This window comes from Miniopterus natalensis, chromosome 7 (assembly GCF_054644295.1).
Source record: "Miniopterus natalensis isolate mMinNat1 chromosome 7, mMinNat1.hap1, whole genome shotgun sequence".
NCBI classification, from domain to species: domain Eukaryota; kingdom Metazoa; phylum Chordata; class Mammalia; order Chiroptera; family Miniopteridae; genus Miniopterus; species Miniopterus natalensis.
In genome coordinates, this window is record NC_142087.1 from 45,093,456 (window position 1) to 45,110,732 (window position 17,277).

The window sequence follows — 17,277 nt, forward strand, 5'->3', positions numbered from 1 at the left end:
TGTACAGAGAGCTATACTATTTCCATGGTCAGAACTCTTAATTTCAAAACCTCACATTAATTTTTTTTTCAAAGTTCATGGTAAACCTGAATGAGAGAGTTAGCTATAAAGGTCAGGTTAAGTTTTCCTATTTACCTCTAGGGATTCCTTCAAGTCCACAGCAGAAACTCCATCTTCCTCTTCATCATCATCAGTCATTTGGTCCTGGGAACAGTAGTGAGTGCTATAAGCAGAATGCTCTTCTATTGCTTCCAGCCAGTCCTGAAATATTCCAAAGATTTAAAGGGAAATGCATTTTTACTCAAAAACATAATATGACAATGACCTGGAAAGCATAAAGTTTATATGAAGAAAAAAATATTATGGCCTAAAAAACCAAAAGAAAACAAAAACCAATGCAATAATGACATCTCTCTTATCCATGACATGTTTAGATTAAAAAAAAAATTTTCCCCAGCCTTGGCCAGTGTTGCTCAGTGGTTGGAGCCTCAGCCTGTACACAGAAGGGTCTCGGGTTAGATTCCCAGTCAAGGACATGTACCTGGGTTGCAGGTTGGATCCCCGCCCCAGCTGGGGCACATGTGGGAGGCAACCAATCCATGTGTGTCTCTCACATCGATGTTTCTCTCTCCTTCTCCTCTCCCTCCCTTCCACTCTCTCTAAAGATCAATGGAAAAAGTATCCTCGGATGACGATTAACCACAACAACAAATTTCCTAGTACTTTAAAAAAATATCATGTATAAGTTTATATATTCACTAATATTTATACTTAACCATGTTATAAAAACTAAGTAATGGGTGGAGAATTTTTCACTTAAAATTCTAGGTTCTCAAAACTGATGAATAAGTTATTGTATAATAATGTATCCAGAAACACTTTTACTAACTTGCAATCAAATTATAAGCACAAGAAACTCAGATCATTTTAAGAGAGCCAACAACTGCTTTGATGCTTTGACTTTTACTATGTTTTTAAAAGATCAGTGACGTCACATAAAGACAGAGCATCTGCCCTAAAAATACCTGTCTTATTCCTCATTTCTTATAGTATTACTCAGGGTCAAATCTTGCTATTTTATGAAATGATGGGACAGTTGTGACTTGAATTGTTTAGCGTTCTTTGAAAGGCCAAAGTTAACCAATTTAGAAGATAGCTTCTTTCAACCCCTTACGTAATTTACAAAAAACAAGAGGGGCTCTATGAATACTGCTGTGATCTGAAAGAATATGGCCTCTCCATTAAATAACTGCACTATGAATTTCTGTCACATGAATCCTAATTTTCCTGCTTGCCGCTACTATTCAATTTACCAAAAAGAAGACTGAGTCTACACTATAATAAATCAGAACAGCTGGGCTGGAGTCCAGGCTCTGTCATTTACAAGCTGTGTGACCTTGGAGATCTTGGTAGGACGTAACAATCTTACTGTTTTCAGTTTCCTCACCTACAAATTTAGAGGCAAACTAAATACTCACTTAGGCTTGTTTTCCAAAACCCTGTAAGGCCCCTTACATTAACAGAATCAAAATGAAAAAGAAAATTAGGAAGAGAAAATACCCGCAGATACATGTTGATGAAGGACTAATTCATAAGCCAAATTTCAGAAGCTTCATGTAATCGTGCCCATTAAAAAGGTACAATCAGCAAGATTTTGGCTGCTAATTTTGAACTTGCATTCTTTATGTTTCTAAATGTTCTTTAATTTTTATGAAAGATAAATGAATCCAAACAATTACCTCTCTTGATTGTTGAAGGCTATTCTTAGGAACCTTGAAGCCATGAAGAGTGTTATCAAAGCATTTAATAAAGAAGAGGCAGCTATCGCTGGATTTGACCTTGGATATAAAGAAGGCAGTAAGACAACACCACTCATGCACATAAAATAGAACCTTAAAATTCTCTCTATATAAAATTAAAATTATTAACATGACTTAATTATCTCCAATAGAACAACATGTAAAATATCAATTGATAAAAATTAGGAGCAAAATGGACATGTGAGGAGTGTCAAAGGCATTGTAGGTTACCTGCGTCAACACTGGCTTTCATACTTTTAGCTACCCAGAGTAAACACTAATAGTCCAGTAGTTTTCGCTTTATTCTTTCTATTAAACATAGCTTAGCGGGACTCGGGCTGTAAACGCCTTTAAATAGCACGGCTCCAGCTTCCTATTCGTACCACTCTCCGGAACCCCGTGCTTGAGCAGAGCACAGAAAGCCTTTAGGGGGAGGCCATAAGATCGATAAAGGGGTAAAGAAAAAGAAGAAATAATTATGTCATTTTAAAATATAAATTTCTAAAGCGAGGGGATTTAAGAATGGAAAGAGATAGACTTCTCCTTCAAGACCCTACCAGAGGGCCCCCTTACCCCATGCAGAAAACGATAAAACCCAGACACAAAACTAACAGCAACAACCTGAAGGAGCTGGAGAGTGAACGGAAGCTGATAGGCTGATGAGGGGCTGGGGCCTGCATGTTCTCTTGGAAGAAAGGGAACTTTGCAAATAAGTTCCCATCCTCAAGGTTTTGCAGTACAATCCAATGGTGATACAACAGCAAGGGCACATGTGGAAAAACCCAGTCTTTCTGTCTTTGGGAATTAAAAAAGCAAATCTGAGGAGCCATAAATACTAAAGAGAGTAGGGGAATCCCCAAGGGAAAGAGACAGAGGAGGGATCCCCAAACTCTGTCTATTCACATCTCTAACTGATGCACAGAACTAATTCAGAGCCGTCATTTAAATACAACCTATCTAAATGCAGACTGGAGCTGCTGTCCAAGAAACAGTTTACAATCCAAACCCAGCCAAGAAAATGACCTGCTAAAAACCAAGGATATAACATTTAACAGAGAAAAACAACACAATCCAGAATCTCCAGAACATCCGTAATATTAACAATACAACCCAAAATTACCTGACACGTGAAGAAGAAAGTGGAACACAATCTCAAAAGAAATCTAATTAAAAGGCTAACACTGTCAGAATGCATACTAAGGGCCCAAATACATACTATTTACAAAAGACAGAAAATACAAAATTTTAGATAGTTTGAAAGTACATAAATAGAAAAAGCAACGCTATGCAAACAGTAAGCATAAGAAGGCCTGACCGGCTATATTAATATCAGGAAACTAGATTTCAAAACACAATGTATCACAGGAGATAAAGAGAGGTACCGCATTATGATAAACAGGCTAATCAGTGACATGTAAATATGCCACCAAGGGAGTTTACAAGGGCGGGGCAGCAACCTGTCTGTTTCTTGCTTCAGGTAGACAAGAATAAGGTCAGGAGCCCCGCTGAGGAAAAACCTCGGTGCTGAGCGGAGCCGGCAGGAGCGGGAACAGAAGGGCATGGCCAGGACCGCACCGAAAGACTGGAGCGGGAGGAGGAGGGGTACGCGGCCCCTGAAGGGCCAGCTTGTGTCAGTGGCGGTCCTGCTGCGACCGCGACGAAGGTTCACACTGAGAAAGGTGGTGCCGCGCTCTGACGGGGGGATGGGCCGCGGTGGCATGTTGACAACCCTGAAGTCCTCGGAGTGGGAAACAAGAGACTATGTCTAGGCTGCAGGCTTAGACCAATCTTCCAAAATGAAAAGCCCACTTTTACTCCTGACTTGCTACAACAGCCAGAAGAAAATACGGAGAACCTCAGAGTCCTGATTTTGACATAGGCTTTACTTATTTTACCACCAGAAAATCTTCTATTGTCCTGATTTACATATGTACAAATATATATATACATATATACATATATGTACATGCACACATGTATGACTATACACACACACATACAGTGGGGCAAAAGTGGGTTTACTATTGTTCGTATGGAAAATACAATAATAAATAATACGATAATAAACTGGCGTACTCACAACTGTAAACCTACTTCTGCCCCATCCTGTACATACACACATATTTCTTATAAATGATTTTGGATCACTCATCTCTCATCCCACAGTATGTGAAGATAAACAAAAGTTGATAAGTTTTAAAATGGCGATTCCCCCCATTACTTTTTTGAAACACTTGCCATCCCCAAATTTAACGAGGCAGCTTATACAAATGATTCAGGGCGATCACTTGCAGAACTGACTTCACGGTTTGAGCAAAAGATGCGTGTGTCATCCTACCGTGCATATTGCTTGAGTTAGGTGTTTGCACCCCTGGCGATAAATCTTACGGACTGCATCCGGCCTTCAAAATAAATATTAAATTATCAAGGTAAAAGGAGAAGAGATAAGTGAAAACTTTTAATTTTTCAAAATTTACATGTGGAAATTTAATAAGTATAATGATCATAATACTCACTGTTTCCTATACCATGAAAGGACACCATGTTCTAACACCACCCAGAACAACCTCCAGCCAAAAAATCTTGAACTCTAAAGGAAAAAGGACCACGATTTTCCAAGCTGACACGTCTAGATTCAAATAATTGACTGATAAGAAGTAGCTAAGTTATGACAGTTCTATGAGTCTTTCAACTAGACAGTACTACGGAACAAAAAAATGATCGAACAGCCTGGCTGGTGTGGCTCAGTGGCTGAGCATGGACCCATGTACCGAGAGGTTGCTGGGTAGATTCCTGTTCAGGACACATGGCCGGGTTTCGGGCTCAATCCCCAGCAGGAGGCAGCCAATTGATATTGATGTTTCTCTCGCAGAGATGTTTCTCTCTCTCTCTCTCTAAAAATCAATTAAACATATTAAAAAAATCAAATATGAACTTAGGTACTATGTGCAGTAATGGAAACATACCACTACTACAGGGTGACAAGAACAGAAGAAATGCCATACTGATAAGATCAACGATGAATGATGAACAGTTTATGTTCTGACAGTACTGTTCAGGGATATATAAATATATCAGTTTTGGGCTTCAAAGACAATTTCCTCAAAGACAATTTCCTGAATGAACTTCTGAAAAAAGAGAATTATCCTAATTTATTTTCTACAATATAAGCAAACATGTACATAAACATATAGAGGGAGTGCTTGCAAGTGCTTGCAAGTGCTTTAGAGCATAATTAACTATGCTCTAAAATAGTTAATTATACAAAATAACTGAAAGCATAGAAATTTTTAGAACCAGAAAGACTTTATATGTGTGCTCTGTGACAATTCAAATATTAAATTCTTCCTAAGCCCTCCACAGTTAAATGTTCATAACAAAAATAATACTGTAATTCTATGATTAAGAAAAAATATATTTTCCCCAATTCTGTTCTGTGCAAACTTGGTCACCTAAAAGTGACCAAGATACAAAAGATAGTAATTGCCACAAGTGGATGCCTAAGGAAGTCCAGCAGTACAAAAATGGCTGCATTAGAAAATCCAAGAATGATTAAATGACATATACTTCAGAAATAATTGAAAATTTCAACAAACACAGAACACCTAAGAATTCCTCCCAGTTTTATAATTAAAAAGGCATCCCAACCTACCTTCCAGAGAGGGCCTTCATATCGTTTCAGTGCTTTGTAGAGGACCTATTGCAAAACATATCTTCATTAAAAATGCATCTATAGATTTTAAGAATTCAAAAACTTTTAATGAAAATTACTATATAAATGTAATCCATTACTACATACCTTATTACCAACAAGAATGTGCTTCACTTCAGCACCCTGGGCAAGGTCAAGGGGTTTCTGATCTGTGTAAAATACAAGGACAAAAGGCTGTCAAGAGCTTAATTGCACTATAAATTGATGCTGCAATTGCAGCGCATAATATTCTTTCATTATTCCATCAACTCCACCTTTTTCTTCTCTCCCAAAATTAGCAGCCTGAAGTTGCCATCTCAATTCTTTATGGCCTCCTTTTCGTAGCTAGCTATTAAGCCCGCAAATCAGATTAACTTCATTCGGAACACTCAGTACAAGTTCTGTGGTCATTCAAGCTTTCCTGACCTAAGTCACTGTATTAGTTTCCTGTGGCTGCTATAACAAATTACCACAACCTTCGTAGCTCAAAATAGCACATATTAACTCTTACAGTTTAGGAGGTCGGAATCCGTTTCCCTGCCTTCTCCAGCTTCTAAAGGCCACCTACATACATCCCTTGACTCGAGATCCCTCCCTCCTCTGCAAAGGGCCTCATTCCAGTCTCTGCTTCCATCCTTACATTTTTCTCTTGATATTCTGATCCTCCTGCCTTCTCCCTGTAAGAATCCATGTGATTACACTGGGCATGCCTGGATAATTCAGAATCATCTCCCTATCTCAAGTTACCTAGCCACACCACATCTTCGTGGGGCCACTATTCAGCCTGCCACCACCACGCTAAAGCGACCTCACTGGCAAACAGGAAGCAGAGGAAGCTCACAAGCTAAGGGCATGACGGTCCACACTGAGGACTAAAGGAAAGCGTGACAATGGAGAATGAAACCAGCAAGATATGAGGGTAACTTCCTCAACCTTACACGTGCCAGCACTCTAGGTTTTGCCAAACAACAAAAACAGAATTTGTTTGTCAAAGTTATTTGCTGAGTTCTGAAGTGAGCAGGACACTGCAAGAAGGATGCAAGCTGGGAAAAAGAAAAAAAAAAATCTCCTCATAACCTCAGATAGCTTCTGATTGCTAGAGAAACAAAAGCTACACATAAAAAATTAAAACAAAAACAGCCCTTCCAAAATAGCACACCAGGCTGAAACTCTGTTTGTGCAGTAAGGCAATGTATTCTACAAATAACCTTTTTAAAAAACTGTATCATTATTTTATTATTAAGGAATCCATTCCTTTGACTACCATGAAGCCCAGGCTGGGTTAACAGTAAGGTATTCTGCAGGTAACTACATCCCAGACTTTCTGGTTATAACCACAATCTTCTCTACCTCACCTGAAGATCCAGCCTCATGAGGCCTTGATCCCTGCCCTCCTGTTCCTGGAAGATGCCAAGACCATCTATGTAGGAGGCTTTTTCAGGGGAGAAGATGACTTTACCTTCCCAGAAGACAAGCTTCGACTTTGCTTTATGAGGCAGATAGCAACCCCAAACCACAGACAGGTTGGGACCTGCGCAGGCCTCAATGTACAAACCCCTTTTTATAAATACCAAACACCTGGTATGTGTTGGGCAATTTTTTGTCTAAACATCTCCCAATGAGAGTCTATTATGCACTAATTAATATTTTAGGCACTGGGGACTTAACAGTGAACACGATAGAAAAAAATGGGTGTGGGTGTGGAAAAAGAGAAAGACAATAAATGAATATAAAGGATAGATAGTAGATAAAAAAAAAATTGGCATAGCATGGTTTATTAAGTGAGTCATTTGACAGAGAATGACTGGGATACCAGTTTACATTGGAGACTGGGGGACAAATCAGGGAAAGCCTGAGGAAGATATGTTTAAACTGAAAGGAAGAAGCAAGCCTTGTGAAAATATAGGAAAGGCATTCCAGTAGAGGGAACAGCTAATGCAAAGGCCCTGAGGTAGGAACTATTTAGTGGGCAAGAGATACAGTCAGAGAGGTAGACAGAGCCACATCATGCAGGGCTTTGCAGGTCAGACCTTCATGAACCAGTATAAGGAGTGTGAATTTTATTCTAAATAGGATGTAAAGCCACTGAAGGGTTTTAAATGGAAGAGTATGTTTAAAACTCTGTCAAAGTATTTTTAAAAAAATTGTAAGGATAATTGGGGAAATGTGAACTTTGGCTATTTGATGCTTCTTAGAAACTAATATTACTAACAGGATCTTGCTGTCATGGCTATGTTTTTTAATAGTTCTGTCAGGATGTAATTCACATACCATACAACTCCTCCATTTAAAGTGTATAATTCAATGCTTTTTAGTATATTCAGAGTTGTGCAACTATCATATGGTCATGTTTTGTTGGTTTTTTAAGGAGCCCTCTCTTCTATAGATATAAAATATATATAGATGAAATAACGTATTAGGAGAGTGATCATTATTGATAATTCCTGAAAGAGGGTAATGTGTACATCAATTAATTACACTATTCTATTTTTAAAGCTTTGATGATTTCTATAATAAAGTTTTTTATAAACTATCACTGTGGCTGCTGCTGTGGAAAATAGCTTGTAAATGTGGGCAAGAGAAAAGCAATAATAATAGTCTAAGTGAAAGATACTGGTGGCCTGGACTAGAGAGTTAGTAGCAAAATACAGACAGTAGTACATATGGAGAGAAGTTGATGGGCTTAAGGTTTATTTTAAAGGTAGAGTTACAGAAATGCTAATGGGTAAAACTGGGGCTGACCATATATTCTTTAGTGGGGAAAAACCTTTTTATAATGTTAACTGAGAAATTAATAATCACTTTATATTTTCTAGCTAGCACGTAAGAATTTTTGTCTTATAAAAAGGTCTACCAACTCTGTTATTTTCATCCTATCTATAGGGCGCTTGAGAAATTATTCCTGTAGGCAGGGAGGAGGACGACAGTGTGATTTCTTTCATAGAATTCTGCCCTAATACCAAAATAAATTCTGAACTCCTGCCAGCAAGCTGAATTCCCAGCACAGAGCCCTCATTTCTGCATTCAATGCCAAAAGTGCCTGGCACACAGTAAGAATCAACAAAATGCTTTTGAACTGAATGAAATAGCCTCCCTACCTGGATGGGCATCACACAGGTCGTTTCAGAATAGCACTACATCTCCTATCAACCACAACAGAGTAAAGTAAAAAACAGGAATGATCCCATAGTTAAATTTTACATGACAGATTTTTCCCTTAATGAGAAAACTAAGTAAAAATGTCAACATGCCTCAAATTAATTTACAAAGAATGCAATTTCAATTAAATGCCAACAGTATTTTTACTAAGAATCTATGAAAATTATTTTAAATGCCATCTGGAAGAATAAACAGATGAAAATGTCCCAGAAAACCCTCAAAAAAGAAGAGTGGCAAGGGGAAACCTTATCAGATATTAAAATATTACAAAAATAGCTGGGCCGGGCGTGGCTCAGCAGTTGAGCATCGACCTATGATCCAGGAGATCTCAGCTGGATTCCTGTCAGGGCACATACCTGGGTTGCAGGCTTGATTCCCAGTAGGGGTGTGCGGGAGGCAGCCGATCAATGACTCATCATTGATGTTTCTCTCTCCCTTTTCCTTCCTCTCTCTGAAATCAATAAAGATATACTTAAAACAAATATATATATTACAAAAACAACCATTAAAAGTGAAATACTGGCAAAGGAAGAAACAGATGAGGCAATAAGAACAGAAAACTCAACAAAAAGCAAGTAAATTCTTCAAATGTATGAGGAAGGCGTAACAAAACAATGGAAAGGGAAAGACGTGTGATGAAGGGTAAGTGTAAAGATAAGTGATTAGCAAATGTGTCCCATCCTGACATACACTCTCACGTCACTTTTCCTGCTCAAAACCCTCCAGCAGGGCTGGGCCTCTGGCTACCTTTCTGAGGTTACCTACCTCCCCCCGCTCTAGGCGCCTTGGCAGCTTTCTTCTTCAAATATGCCAAGCGCTGTCCCACCCCAGAGCTTTCACACGCGGTTTGCCCGCTGCTCTCAGTGCTCTTCTGCCAGACACCCTCCGGGCTCACCCCCTCACTCGGTTCAGCTCCCGGCTCAGTCACTTCAGGGAGGCCTTCCTGCACCCTCCTTCCAAAACAGCTCCTCCCCACAGCCATCACTCTCCTTCATCCGATTTTATAATTTTCTGCACCTTATCACCTGGCAATATATGTGTATTTATGTTTTGTCCATCTCCTGCCACCAGAATATAAGCTCCAAGGGCATGGGGACTGTTGGGTTTTGTTCGCTATTGGAGCTCCAGCGTGTACAGTTCCTGGCACACAGCAGAGCTCAGATTTGCTGAATGAACGAATGTGATTACAGATAAACTAGGGAAAAACAGCAGAATATTTACTAAATCTCTACCTAAGCTTAGAAGGGCTAGAAGAAATCAAAGAAGAGGCTCAACAAATTTGATTAAAAATTTTAAACATCCTTGTTTGAAAAAAAAAAAAAAGACTAAAAAAATTTAGTCATAGAAAAAATAAATAATTGTTGTCCTTAACACTGGAGTTTGGGGGCAAAAATTATATTATATCCATGTGAAATACTACTATCTAGAAGGCAAGTCATGAAGATTATGTTTCCAAGAACAATATGGAAAAACTGTTGATGCCTGATAAAAAGTAGGATTTTAATGGCATATAAATGTAGAATCAGCGAGTCAAGTTCCATGAAAACCCTCTGAGGACTCTGGCTGGAATTGCTCTGAATGTACAAATTAATTTGGGGAGAACTGTTAGCCTTTCAATGCTAAGTTTTTCCCACCAAAAACATGGTAGGTCTCTCCATTTTTCAGGTTTTCTTTTTTGCCCTTCGGTTGCGTGTATCAATTGCCTCCATAGAAAACTAAGCATCTTTTATCAAGTATGTTTCTATTTTTTTTGCTATTACCTTTTTAAAAATTACATTTTCTGTCACAATTAAATCATCAAGCTCTTTTTCTGTTGCCTTAAGTCTTCCTTAACTTTAAACATGTTTAAGTCTCTCTTTACCTAAAAAGTCTTCCACTTGGCCAAGGAGCCATTCTTTCTGTTCTTAAATACTGCAAAGTAGAAGACAAGTAGCGCTGCCTCGGCTTCTTCATTTCCTACTCAATCCTTAACCCCTAGCCTGGCTTTTGCTCAATGGTCTGTGGAAACTGCTCTTTCAGGAAGGACCCCTGGGCACTGAGTCACTGGATTCCATGGCCTTTGCTCACTGCTGATCCTCAGTCTAAGCTGCAAATGACAACGAAAACATCCTACTCCTTTACTCTGCATTTTATCTCTTCCTTTGGCTTCCATGGAACTGGTATTTCTCTCCTGTCTCCTGAGTGCCTCCCTTTTCCATGCCCCAACTTTTCTTCTAACTTTTATTCCACTAAGAACCTATATCTAAGAGATACAAGGAAAGCCTCTCTGGGGAAGAGAGTTGGAGCTAACTCAAAGTGAGACTAGGGTTTGTTTACCAGATGGACAAGCAGGAAAAAGGCATTTCTGGCAGAGAAAAGCATACGCAGGGTTAGGGCAGTATGGTTGACCAGAGAGCCTCAGACAGGTATGTCTAGAGCTGCACTGTCCAGCACGGTGGGCACTAATCACATGGGGCTATTCAGGACCTGGAATCTGAGATGCGACGTTAAGATTTCAAAGACACAATACTAAAAAGAATGTAAAATAATCACTAATTTTTTTTTTCATGTTGATTACATGTTGACATGGTATTTTAGGTATATTGCTTTAAATAAAATACATTATTAAAATTCATTTCATTCTGTTTCCTTGTACTTTGTTACTGTGGCTACTAGAAAATTTAAAATTACATATGTGAATGCTATATATATATATATATATATATATATATATATATATATATATATATATATATATATATATCTATATATATCTCCTGGGTAATGCTAGTCTAGAGGATAAGGGCCAGTCAAGGGAAGAGAGGACAAGCAGGAAATTCTGTAATTATCTTTCTCCTCCTATTCTCACTGATGTCGTCAATAAAGTTCAGGTCCTCATTACCTCTCACCTGAAACCACGTCAATGGTCCTACTGATCCCTCCCTGTAGTCCTGGGCCTGTCGCAACCTATCCCAGATACTGCAACCATGTTAATCTTTTGAAAGCACCTCATCCCTCCACTGCTCACCTATTTCTTCTCCAGGGTCCCTTGCCCTTTAAATCAAGGGGTAAGTGGTCTGGCATTTCAAGGCTTTCCACAGCACGGGCCTAAGGCGCATCTCCAGGATCACCTGGTACTGCTCCCCTGCAGGCACCTGGATGCGCCGGGCTGGGGATGTCACCTAAACTTGACTTGCATTTTTCTTTTTTTTTCTTTTTTTTTAAAATATATCTTTATTGATTTCAGAGAGAGGAAAGGAGAGGGAGAGAGATAGAAACATCAATGATGAGAGAGTCATTGGTCAAGCCCGCAACCCGGGCATGTGCCCCGACTGGGAATCGAACCCTGATCGCCTGGATCCTAGGTTGATGCTCAACCACTGAGCCACGCCCGGCCGGGCTTGACTTGCATTTTTCACCTTATTGTCTTTCTCACCATCTTCCCTCTGTGTGGGATACCCTCTCCCAGCTTCCTGCTTATCAATATCTTACTAGATAATAATGGTATTGCTTATTTAAAAAAAAAAAAAAATCAGGGTGGGGAGGCTTTTGTTAGAGATACAAACAGAAGTATTTAGAGATGATTTTTAAAAACACTATTAGGGCTTCAGGGCCTATATCATATACCTGTTCCCTGTAAAGCTATTTCTTTACCCAGACCTTCAACAAACACGCACCATGTATAAGGCAGCATGTGCTGTACCTTACTCTAGGTGCTGGGTAAAACAGACAGTAAAATATTACCCCTGCCCTTAAGAGTTCGGTCTAATGGGAGATAGCTACAGATGCCAACAATTACCATGGAGTCTGATTTAGGCTACGATGGAGGTGAACACAGGGTGCTGTGGTACCACTGACAAGCCCTAATCCAGGCCGGTGACGGGCAGAGGGAAGCATCCTAATGAATGATGCATAAAAGCCCTCATGGAGTGTTCCCCCCCTGAATGAATACCTAGGACGCCTTTCGGAGCTTCTCTCATCATCCCACTCAGTCTCTGATACTCTCATGCATATATGGTTGATGCTCTTTAAATTTTATCAATTGCATACTTATAAAATTGCCTATTGCTAAATTTTTTGTAACCCTCCAATTAATACTCATGGCAGATTCTCAGTCATTCACGGGCATGTCCAGAGTGGTGAAAATGTGAGTCTTCTAATGCACATGTTCCCAGCCGAGGCAGAGAAGGTGATCCCTGCCTTCTTATTTCAGTTCTCATACAATAAACAAGAGTTCTCATCAGGGTCTAGTGTCACATTTTTCATATTTTTGGCCTTTTATCTGTGATTTTGCTGTTGAAGCTAGCTGCCAAGCACGGTGGTAAAGTAGTGTCCAGTATTCCTAAGCACAAGAAGGCTGTGATGTGCCCTATGGGGAACATGTGTGTGTTAGATAAGCTTTGCTCAGGCCTGTGTTCCAGTGCTGTTGGCAGTGAGCTCAGTGGTAATCAATCAATAATATACATGAAATAAGGAGTTTTTTAATAGAAACACATAGAACAAGGTGACGTACTGATCAGTAGACAAAAATATTGTGACCAGAAGCTTGCAGGAATGTAACTCTGTACCACCCCCGGAACTATGGTTCAGCATTCATTAATTCAGTGTTCACAACAACCTTAGGGAATGTGAGCAGTACAGATAATGAGACTCAACCATACTTACCTTTCCTGTGAGGGTAGAAATCTACCTTAGTCATTAGCGCTTCCTATGGAGGAGGCATTATCAAACATTTAAGTCTTAACTAGGAAGTAAATTACTAAAGCTATTTTTTCTTTTGTGTGAATGCCTTGACTTCAAAATTAAGTAGGAATCACATAGTTTAACAAAGGCTAGATACTAAAACAAAACAATTTTATATGGTATTGACTTCTTTTTATACCTTGAAAATGGCCAACAATGGCTTTCACCAACATGCTTACCATTTTTGTTCTTCAGATTAGGGTCTGCTCCACTTTTTAGAAGCTTTAAGGCACACTGCTTATGAGCCCGGTAAGCTGCACAATGCAAGGGAGTATTTCCTAGCTGATCCGAGCAGTTAACGTCAGGAGGATTGGGTCTGTTGAGCTAACAATTGAAGAAATGCAATGCAGAATTATATCTGAAAGACAGACTTTTTCCCATAAAACACACGAAGGTGTAAGAGCGTTCAGGTGAAGCCTCATACCACAGAGCCTGGCATAGAGAGGGCTCCTTGGCATCTGGAGCTGTCAGGTTCTTGCTCACTAAACCAGCCAATGCATTCACTCCCCATGCTGTCCTCAAGGTGCCAAGGAATCCCAAGTCCCACACTCCCCTGACAATAGACACCACACACTACACCAGTGTCGCCCTACCCACAGTAAGATTGCTTGTTCCTGCCAGTCTTGCAATTCACACTGCAACAGTGAAATTATAGATTGTGTCTACCAGAGAGTCACTGAGAAGAGTTAGAACCGTAAGTGCTAAAAGTATAAATGCTGAACTTCAACTGCATTTTTGGTTCCCAGCTCACTACTTTAAAAACTTCTTTATATAGTTTCCATTTCACAAAGTTAAAAAATGTTTTAGACACTATGTTTGGAAACCAAAGAGGCCTTTCAAATGAGCTGAAATAACTTTAAAGCAAATGTCAATGCTTTAGTCTTGAATTTAGAGCCAATTTAGAGTTTCATGTTTAATGAAGCTCTGCAGGAAATGGAAACTGGAAAATAGGGCTCTTAACAAGAAAGAAAGTGGGTAAAGCTTTCAGTCTGTTCTAACATGATATAAATACTCCAAAATACTGTCCCTCATTTGTATGTTACTTTCTAGAAGTTTAGCACACCTCCCAGAAACTGCATATCGAAATTAGAGAACCCTATTCCTTTATAAGACCCTACACATTATGCTTCAAGTACTTGCCGTGAAAAGTCAGATTCTTAATCCATCAGGTTTTCAGTAGGGGGTGAGGATGCATATCAGACACTCAGAGAAAAAATCAACATTTAAAATGTAGCCTGAGTAAACTATTACCATGCTAAGTGCTTTTAGATATTTAAAGACTTTTGTTCTATTATTATGATCTTGAGTATTTATGTCCCACAATGCTACTAAAATTATAAAGTTATCATTAAGTAAAAATTTTCCTGAAGTGCAAAGTAAAGAAATAATGCTTTTTTATTTTTATTTTTTACCAGAGCTATAAGTTCCGCTGTTTTGCCTTCTCTTGCTGCTTCTAAAAGTAACTCTTCAAGCTTTCTTTGTTGAGTCCTTTCTACAGCTGCAAAAGGAAAAAATATAGATATATTACTCCAGTTAGTCAGGATCCTAGTAGCCAATTCATTACAAAGATGTATAAAGAAGAAAGAGGTCATGGTGAGAAAAGTCACAATGTTTTGGACTGTAATTCAAATCAGTTTGCCGTTATTGTTATTCTCATTGCCTTACATTTCAGATTCAGATTTCAACTTCTTTCAGGTTCAAATGAATGTTTTCAATTCAGAAGTCTTTAAGTATATTACTCACTATAATAGCATCACAAATAATTATGAATTATTTTCTTATGCTGAAATAGTATTACACATCTGCCTTGGAAAGGTAGATAAATGGGTAGAGGGGGCCGTGCCTTCCAGAACGTTAGAATGTGAAAAGTAATAAGAAGAAATAGCATTGGTAGGAAAATGTACAAACCATATAAATGTATTTAGATGTATACATACTTACATAGTTCCACATAAGAATACAAATTTACTTCTTTAACAAATACTATAGCACTTAACTATGTGCCAAGTGCTATTCTAAGCACTTTAAAAGTATTAAATCCTCATAACTACTCTATTAAGTGTTACTATTATCCAATTTTATAGATGAAGAAACTGAGACCAAAGATATTAAAGAACTTAACTAAAGTCACACAGCCAAGAGGTAGAAGAGCTAGGATTTGAACTTGGGTGGGCTGGTTCCAGAGGCCATGCTCTTATCACCACCCTATGCAGCTCCCCAAATCATACTTGCAGGGAATGAGAGCAATGGGCAATCTGATTTAAGCGGCTGGAATATGTAATGAGGTCTCAGCTCTGATAGAGTTGAATTGCCTTGGCTTACAGAAAAGAAGTAATTTCATAGAAAGGCTTAGTTATCCCACTTAAAACATGTACAATGTCCTGTGCAAATGCTGAAAGAAGGGACTACAGAAGGCTGCTCAGGTCTTTCTATGAAATAATGAACATTTACTAGTAGTTAGTATTTACTATGCGCTGTTACATGAAACACTGCATGCCATCACATTTCAACTACAGGGAACACATCTCTTGAGTCCAGAAATAGCTGGAACAGTTTAGCTTTGCCTTAAGAAACTACTAACATTACTATATACAACCATCTTCTGTTCTCATGTTTTTATTTCCACACCCAGACTAGCCCCCTCGATGTGTCTCTCTCACATTGATGTCTCTCTCTTCCTCCCTCCCACCCTCCTTGCCTTCCACTCTCTCTGGGGGGGAAAAAAATCAATGAAAAAAAAATGCTCAGGTGAGGATTAACAAAAAATAAATATGTATGTGTGTATGTGTGTGTGTATTATCTTAAACTCTTTTAAGAAATCCCTCTGAGTTACTGCAGACTCATATGTCTTGAGTGCAATTTAATCTTTGAAGTTCATAACAATGAAGCTGATCATCAAGAATTTACTAGCAGCTGGCTAATGGAGCTGGCCATAGCTATCTTCTCCAATATCAAATGACGCCCAATAGCCATGCCTCCGTAGTTTCTCTGTCCTGTACTCTGCACTCCTCCATGGTCATGCTTCTGCAGCCTATCAGCCATACTCCTTCACATCTCTAATTTTCTACTTTTAATTTTGTTGGAGATTTGATATACAGTTTTTAAAAACTTGCCATGGTGTTGTATCAAGTTAAGAGTTTGAAAGCTTTGAGGAAATTCTGATATAATTTTGTGTCTAATCAATGACTCTCAAATTACACTATCTTTAGCACACAGGCCCAGTGCCATCTATTTTGGCATGTTAGAAGCAATTTCTACTCATATTCTGAACCTTGACTATAATGAAAGTAAATGCTAATTATGTTAAGATCCATAATATTTACCTTCTAGCATGTTTCTAATTTCTTTATCATGAGTGACTTCTTTTGCTCTCTGTCCACTCCCATTAACAACAGTGGGATCAGCATTATATTCTAAAAGAAGCATTACCAACTCCTAAAAAAGAGAAATTATTTTTAGCTATAATTAAACCAAGACTTTATTTTATTATAGCCCTTTCACAAATTACTAATTACAACTGAATTTCTACAATAGAGAAAAGTACAACGTAGGAATTTTTATGACACAGCAGTTTTGTCTACAGTAAGTGAATACTAAGTAACTACAATAAATTGAACACTAAGATTCAACTAATCACAATAATTAATGGTTGCCTAAACAACCTCCAGTCCACAACTAACAAAGAATACTTCTAACTTCTGTAACTGATCTTTAAGTAAATTACCTGGGGGTTTTAAACCAAATTGATTCGTGTGATCAAACTAATGTATGTTAACAAAGATATTATTTAAATTATATCGGATAGTACATTCCAAAGCCCATTGAAAAAATTTCCGCAACAGACCTAGATGCTTTTAAATTACTTTTGCTATTTATAAGAAATAGAATGTTATTTTCTAAAGTACT

At 38.6% G+C, this 17,277-nt stretch overlaps 1 protein-coding gene across 2 annotated transcripts in view; it reads right to left on the reverse strand.

Moving 5' to 3' along the window:
• The window catches only part of OSBPL1A (oxysterol binding protein like 1A), a 166,322-nt gene that overhangs the window by 116,622 nt on the left and 32,423 nt on the right, over positions 1 to 17,277 (reverse strand). The window contains exons 5-13 of one of the 2 annotated variants that reach the window (XM_016195907.2): positions 16,695 to 16,806; positions 14,784 to 14,869; positions 13,551 to 13,695; positions 5,599 to 5,660; positions 5,452 to 5,496; positions 4,316 to 4,389; positions 4,138 to 4,201; positions 1,740 to 1,838; positions 136 to 261 (exon numbers count right to left, since the gene is read on the reverse strand). In XM_016195907.2, coding sequence (XP_016051393.2) covers positions 136 to 261; positions 1,740 to 1,838; positions 4,138 to 4,201; positions 4,316 to 4,389; positions 5,452 to 5,496; positions 5,599 to 5,660; positions 13,551 to 13,695; positions 14,784 to 14,869; positions 16,695 to 16,806 — 813 coding nt within the window. The remainder of the gene's footprint in view (positions 1 to 135; positions 262 to 1,739; positions 1,839 to 4,137; positions 4,202 to 4,315; positions 4,390 to 5,451; positions 5,497 to 5,598; positions 5,661 to 13,550; positions 13,696 to 14,783; positions 14,870 to 16,694; positions 16,807 to 17,277) is intronic. The other variant, XM_016195908.2, reaches the window with a different exon arrangement.